The 7,653-nt window shown below is 53.9% G+C and overlaps 1 protein-coding gene across 1 annotated transcript; it reads left to right on the forward strand.

Annotated features, from left to right (window-relative positions):
* The first annotated feature begins 1,247 nt into the window (after positions 1–1,247).
* On the forward strand, positions 1,248–7,653 carry TIFA (TRAF interacting protein with forkhead associated domain). Its single transcript, XM_080674083.1, is given in 3 exon segments — positions 1,248–1,455; positions 6,934–7,149; positions 7,153–7,653. Coding segments are annotated over 2 exon segments (567 nt in total). The 5' UTR covers positions 1,248–1,455; positions 6,934–6,948; the 3' UTR covers positions 7,519–7,653.

Below are 7,653 nucleotides of genomic sequence, written 5' to 3' on the forward strand. Positions count from 1 at the left end.
CGCTGTGGGAGCACACTGACTACCAGGGGGCAGCTCCTGCATTGAGTGTCTGCCCCCTGGTGGTCAGTGCCCATCATAGTAACTGGTAGACTGGTTGTTGCAGTCGTTCTGGTCCTAACAGTCGCTTAGGCTTTTATATATATAGATACCTACTAACCAGTTCTTTGCAGCATATAGAGCATTGTCACATATTGCATTTTAAAGGTTAGAGATCAGAAACTCCAGTTCTGACACTTTTTTATTGTATGAGTTTATTGATAGGATCAAAGTCCATGTCCACGATATAGGACCTGAGAGTTCAGAACCCCTTTGCCCAGTGGCCCAGCTCCATGTCCTGTCACTGCTGTGAGGCTGCCCCACAAACCAGCGCTGTCTGGAGCCAGCACAGAACCCCAACAGGCAGGGGCCTCCCGCTGACCTTTCCCTGAACTGGAGAGGTTCCCACGTGGTGAGTGGAGCTGGCTCAGGCTCTCAGTCCCCTTCTCCCCACGGTCCCCTAGACACCCACATCCTCAGGTCCTCCCCTTCTTCCAAACCTTTTCCCTGAGGCAGGAGACAGGTGCTACTCCCTGCAGGTTAGATGCTCCCCGGCACCCTCCCACCTTGCCCAAGAACCCCAGGCCCTGTGCACCGCAAGAGGGCTCACTCCAGGGGAAGGGACGGCTGGCACGCAGACCGAGGGGGTCAGGTGAGAGGTCAGGTGAGGTAGCACTCTCCAGGTCTCAGTTTACTCATCTGTAAGGGGACCCGCTCCCCCTCCCATGACCCAGGAGGGGGTAACGCGCCCCAGCTGAGCAGTTCAGCTCCCACCTCCCATTCCTTGTGCCAGGCCGACCCTGGTTGCGGGTGGTATGGGGGTCGCGCCCTAAGGTTGAAATGACTCGGTTCCCTTTCAAAGTCCAGCTTTCAGGTCACAGCGTCCCCGGGGACCCCGCTGGTCATTGCGCATCAGCCAGGAGCGGAGAGGCGGTGCGGGCAGGCGTGGGGGGGGGGCACGCTGGGGAGGGGGAGTGCGGAGTGGATGCGGTGGGCGGGCCACGGACAGGAGGAGCTACGGGAGGGAGCGTGGTGTGGGTGGGTGGGGCGTAGGGTGCGGGACGCACGCGATGGGGGGGCGGACGCAGAGGGTTGTGGGAGGCCCCGGGCGGAAGGCGCGGCGTAGGCGTTCTGTGCGCGGCTCTGCACTCGGTGAGGCTCCCGCGTAGAGGGCCCGCGGTCCGGGCTGCGCCTTAGGAACTAGAGGGATCCACTGCTTTTCGCGGACTTTCCCGCTTCCGGTTGGGAGGAGGCGTGTCTGCCCGTCCCCGGGGACCGGACTCGCGGACCTGCAGACCTGGGGGCCGCTGCCCGCGCGGAGGAGGGAGACGCTCCCGGAACACAGCGGAGCGCCCCAGGGTCCCACCGGAGCCCGCGCCCTCGGGCAGGACCGTCGCCCTGAGCCCAGGCCGCTCCACGGTGAGGTCCCGGCGGTGAGGCCCCCAGACCCAGTGCTCACCGGGAGGGAAGGGAAGCCGGCGTCCCCACGTTCCTCTTCCCTCCGCGGCCAGTGCTGCGTGTTCCCAGGGGAGAGCGCCGTTGGGGGAGGGGAGGCGGAGTAAAAAACGTTAGAGGGACACACACCACCCAGAACAGACTCCTTGTGTACAGTCGACCTCGTTTTAAACAGCAAACGCTGAAAGCATGGGAAACTGCTGGCACGCACGACCCCCTGGGGCGCCCGGCCGTCTGTTAAGCAGCGATGAACCTGGCTCCTTTGACCAAAAATATCCTCCTCGGGCGCCTTTGAAGGCCCCCGCCCCGCCCCGCCACTGGCCTGGGGAGTAGGCGGGTTTCTGCTCTCATCACACTGCCCATCCTCCCCTAGTCCACCCCCCCACCACCCCCCCCCCCAGTCAGACACAGGCCACGGACCCCATCCCAGCCCCAGATCCCAGGTAAGTGCACCGCCTGGTGGCCGGCGGGGGGTGCTCTGGAGCGCAGCCGCCTGCCTTCTGGGCGGTGCTTTCTGTGATGGAGGTCCCGAGAGCCCAACGCCTCTTTTATATGTTTACTAGAGGCGGGGTGCATGACATTCATGCACTGGGGTGGGGGGTGTCCCTCAGCCCAGCCTGCACCCTCTCCAATCTGGGACCCCTCGAGGGATGTCCAACTGCCCCCCGGGATCGGGCCTAAACGGGCAGTCGGACATCACTCTCACAATCCAGGACTGCTGGCTCCCAACTGCTCGCCTGCCTGCCTTCCTGATTGCCCCTGCTTCTGCCTGCCAGCCTGATCACCCCCTAACCACTCCCCTGCCAGCCTGATTGATGCCTAACTGCTCCCCTGCCAGCCTGCATGCCCCCAACTTCCCTCCTCTGCCAGCCTGGTCACCCCTAACTGCCCTCCCCCGCTGCCTGGTCACCCCTAACTGCTCTCCCCTGCAGACCTGGGTCCCTCCCAACTGCCTTTCCCTGCAGGCCTGGTTGCCCACAACTGCCCTCCTTTGCAGGACTGGTCCCTCCCAACTGCCCTCCCCTGCTGGCCATCTTGTGGTGGCCATCTTATGTCCACATGGGGGCAGGATCTTTGACCATTTGGGGGCAGCCATCTTGTGTGTTGGAGTGATGGTCAATCTGCAAATTACTCTTTTATTAGGATAGAGGACTGGTGCATGGGTGGGGGCCAGCTGGTTTGCCCTGAAGGATGTCCTGGATCAGGGTGGGGGTTCCCTTGGGGCATGGGGTGGCCTGGGCAAGGGGCCTGTGGTGGTTTGCAGGCCAGCCACGGCCCCTGGCGACCCAAGCGGAGGCCCTGGGATCTGGGGTTTATTTATCTTCTACAATTGAAACTTTGTAGCCTGGAGCAGAGCCAAGCCTTCTGCTTGCTCCGAGGCGGCAGCCATTTTTGTTGGGATTTATGTATCTTCTATAATTGAAACTTTGTAGCCTTAAGCGGAGGCCTGGGCCAGCCAGGGTGTGCGGAAAGCTTGGCTTCCTCCATCACCATGGGCAACCCTAGCCTCCTGCTCTTTCCAGCTCCGTGGCTGCTGCCATTTCTGTTTGGGTTTATGTATCTTCTATCACTGAAACTTTGTAGCCTTGAGTGGAGGCCTAGGCCGGCAAGGGCAGGCTTGGAAAGCTTGGCTTCCTCCGTTGCCAGGGAAACCCAAGCCTCCCTCCTGCTCTCTGTGGCCATAGCCATCTTGGTTGGGTTTATTTGCATATTTGCTCCTGATTGGCTGGTGGGCGTGGCTGGTGGGTGTAGCAGAGTGATGGTTAATTTGCATATTACTCTTTTATTAGATAGGATTGATTTTAGAGAGGATGGGAGAGGGAGAGGGAGAAGGATAGAAACGCCAATGATGAGAGAGAATCATTGATCAGCTGCCTCCTGCCCGCCTTCTTATTTCTGTTTATTTATTCCAGTTCATTTGCTGATACAGACATTGCTGCGGGATATCATCCCCGTGTATCACAGCCTTTCCATGCCCGAAACCAGTTTACAACTTGAATGATACTTAGCTATCTCCAACTTTATGTAATTCCATAAAATCAGATGGTTTGTGATTTTGTAATGAAAATATTTGTGAAATCTTGAATAGATGCTAAGTGCACGTGGCACAAAGGTCAAAGGTACGGAGTGTGGGGGAGTCCCCTCTGCAGAGGTCACCACTGTGGAGGCAAGCCCACTGCACCAGTTTCTTTGATAACATGTAGGTTTGAAAAGTCTGTTTTGAGCGCCTGCCCACTAGTGTGTGCTATTTATTTTAAATATTAGAGGCCCTGTGCATGAATTCGTGCATGGGTGGGGTCCCTTGGGGTGGCCTGCAGGGATCGGGGACCCAGCTCGCACCCCCATAGCCCTGCCTGGCACCCCACCTTGGCCTGGCGCTGCCCCCCTCACCTGCTCCACCATTCGCCTGCGTGGCGATTGATTGGGGCTGGGGCCCCTGCCTGACTCCTTCAGTGCCTGGGAGCCGGGCAGCAGCCCCGGTCCCACCCCCCCCCCCACCACTGCTGGTCACAGTCTGCTGGGCAATTGGTGGGGTGATCAGGCCCCTGCTCGTACCCGCCTTGGCCTGGGACTGCCTACTCACCTGCTCCACCATCCCACTGTGGTCCCACTCTCTTTGGGGCCCATTGGGGCCAGCAGCACCTCCACTGCCGCCCACTGCCAGCGCTGTGTCGCCAACACCCGCCATGTTCTGTGCCACCCCCTCGTGGTCAGTGCACGTCATAGTGAGTGGTCGAACTCCTGGTTGAACGACGAGGGGACAATTTGCATATTAGGCTTTTATTATATAGGATATTTTTATTGATTTCAGAGAGGAAGAGGGAGATAGAAACATCAATGGTGAGAATCATTGACCGGCTGCCTCCTGCCCCTACTGGGGATGAGCTCACAACCTCGGCATGTGCCCCTGACTGGAATCGAACCTAGGACCCTTCAGTCCACAGGCCCACCCTTTATCCACTGAGACAAACCGTTAGGGCTAGTGTTGTTTTAAAGAAAAGACCCACCTAGTTTAACTTTCAGGGTGGATTTTGGCTAGTTTCTGTCTTTTCTCATTTTCTACTGACCACTCTGAAATGGCAGGGCGCAGGCCACCTTGCAGGCCACACTGAAAGCATGGGAACTGCTGGCACGCAGAACCCCCCTGGGCGCCCCGCTGTCTTGGGTGACTCTCTGTGTTGAGGTCAGAGGCCAGGATTTACCCTAACAACCTGCCCCATCGCTAGCGAGTAGGAACCAGGTCCACACACCCGGGAGTGGACCCAGCAGGTCCCTCCCAGCGCCAGGTTCCAGCCGGTGCTGGATTCTAACACACACTTCTCCCTGCTCCCTTCCCCGCCAGTGTCACAACTGCAGTGTCTTCAAATCACAGTCTAGGATGTGTTCACCGATTTTAGCGATGTGGGCTGATTCTTGCTGTCTTTGAATTTTCATTGTAGTTTTTACCACAAATGGGCCCGTAATCTTAAGGGTTCCTTTCACTTTTCCTGTTTCTAGCTGAGTGTCTCCGTGGCTAATGCAATAGGGTGTAAAAATCTGCATGAAGAATCGGTTACGAAAGTAAAGTTAGATAACATGAATAAAAAAGAAATTTGCTTAGCTATGTCATTTGTTGAATAAGTTGACAATTTGATTTTTAGCAGCATAACTTTGTGAAACAAACAAAACATTTGTATGTTACAGTACCAGGAGCCATAGAAAGGAATGAAAGCATTGTCTTTTTAAACCAGCTCTGATATTAACATCTAACACGGGTGGCGAACAGAAAACACGGAAGTCACAAATCAGCCTCCCTGAAGACTGAGAGCCGCAGCCCCAAACCAGGGCTTGAAGAATTCAGGCAGCAAGCCCACCGCCAGGGTGTGTGGTTGGTTTCCCAACACACAGACTTAGAGGACTTAATGCTGCTGGTAAAGAATGAGGTGCATTTATGTGTAGATATGGAAAAAGCATCCATTTGTATTATTAATTGAAAAATGCAAGGCCAAGTATGCTTGTGTAAAGGATTTTTATAAGGGTAAAAGCAACTTTACAGCTGCCGATTCTAGAAGAGGAAACAAAGGATTAGGGTGGAGGGAAGATACTTTTTTTAAAAAGCCTTTACTGTTTGAATTTTGTAATCATGTGCATGTAACCCTTTTTAAAGTTTTAAAATGGCATTTCTGTGTCAAAATAACCTCTAGGGGTTTTGGTAACAACTCTCCTGTCCTGTGATACACTCTACCCCCTGACTGCTGTTCCCGCAGTGAGGCGGGGCCCGGGGCGCAGGTGTGGCCGGTGTGGTAACAGCACTTGGTGCCGCTTGTGGTTCCTGACAGCTGTCCAGTCGTTAGGGTCCTCTGACAAAACAAACAACTCGTGTGGAGTACCGACTGCTTAGATCTACGTCAGAGAGACTTTTTAAAGTTATGTGATGTCTACATTTTAAAATGGTAAGAGTAAAATAACCTTTTAAATAACTTACTATCTTTAACCTTTTACCTGCTAGATGTACAAATGATCCAGGAAACTGTTGCAATTACGACTTTTTTAATCTTCCTTCAATCAGGTTTCACAAGTCACATCTAATTTTAACAGTAAATAAAGGATAGCTTTTATAGGTTCGTCCTCTGAGGACACTCAGACCGAAGGGAAGACCCTTGCTTCCCGATGCCCTTTTTAAGCACAGCTGCCCTAGTGTGTCTGGGCCCCAACAACTCTATTTAAATGAGAAGGAAACTGGGGTGTCGTTATGCCCCCCACAAACCACTTTATTATCAACAATTATTTCTTTTGTTGTTGGATTACATGTATGGTCTTATCAAACTAGAAATGAAAAATAAAGATATAGGAAAGGGTAACACCAATTCACAGAGCTTGGAATACAATTTCACATCTAATTGAAAGGATTCTATGTATTGTTTTCTTAACTTAAAATCTAAATGACCTATCAGAAGATTTTCATCAAATATGAGAATCAAGATCTCATTGACGCCGAAACCGGTTTGGCTCAGTGGATAGAGCATCGGCCTGTGGACTGAAAGGTTCCGGGTTCGATTCCGGTCAAGGGCATGTACCTTGGTTGCGGGCACATCCCCAGTGGGAAGTGTGCAGGAGGCAGCTGATCGATGTTTCTAGCTCTCTATCCCTCTCCCTTCCTCTCTGTGAAATATCAATAAAATATATTTAAAAAAAAAAATCTCATTGCCTCGCCCTGCTGGCATGGCTCAGTGGTTGAGCATCGACCTATGAACTAGGAGGTCACGATTCAATTCCCAGTCAGGGCACACACTGGGTTGCCATCCCCAATGTGGGGCGTGCAGGAGGCAGCTGATGAATGATTCTCATCATTGATGTTTCTACCTCTCTCTCCCTCTGAAGTCAGAATATATATATATTTATATTTGCAAAAGGTCTCAGGACCCAGAGGGGGCCGTGAGCTAACGTGCTGCTGACTTGCAGGCAGGCACTGCTGCCATGTCCAGTTTTGAAGACGCGGACACGGAAGAGACAGTGACGAGTCTGCAGGTCACCGTTTACCATCCTGGCCAGATGCAAAATGGGATATTCCAATTGATAAGGTTTTCTAACCCAGAGAAGCTCCCCTCCAGCGAAGTGGTGAAATTCGGCCAAAATTCCACCATCTGTCGCTATACTTCTCAGGACAAGCAGGTTTCCTGAGTTCAGTTCTCTCTGCAGCTGTTTAAAAAGTTCGACAGCTCAGTTCTCTCTTTTGAAATTAAGAACATGAGCAGGAGGACCAGCCTGCTGGTGGGCAGCACAGAGCTGGGCTACCTCAACAAAGTGGAGCTGCCCTACAGGTGCATGGTCCACTTTGGCGAGTACCAACTCCTGGTAGAGAAGGAAGCCGGGGAGTCCCTGGAATTTTTCAAGACTCTCTTCATGATGTCTCCCAGACCCCTCCTGCAGGAACACGGCTGGCCTGCAGGCAAACCCAACCCTGAGCTCTGCAGGTCCCCATCATGGTCCACCCAGAGCACTTCCCAGAGCGCTTCTCCGACGGAAATGGATGAGAATGAGTATTAGCGCACGGCAAGACCAGAGGCATGGGGGGAGCGCTGTGCGGACACCACTGACTGAGCTTACCTGCGCCAGGCGGCCACTTGCTGATGCCGTGGAGTCTGGGGCCCAGGCTGCCGTTCGGAAGCCTGTCAGTCGTGG

This window comes from Plecotus auritus, assembly GCF_963455305.1.
Source record: "Plecotus auritus genome assembly, chromosome: 6".
Classification (NCBI taxonomy): domain Eukaryota; kingdom Metazoa; phylum Chordata; class Mammalia; order Chiroptera; family Vespertilionidae; genus Plecotus; species Plecotus auritus.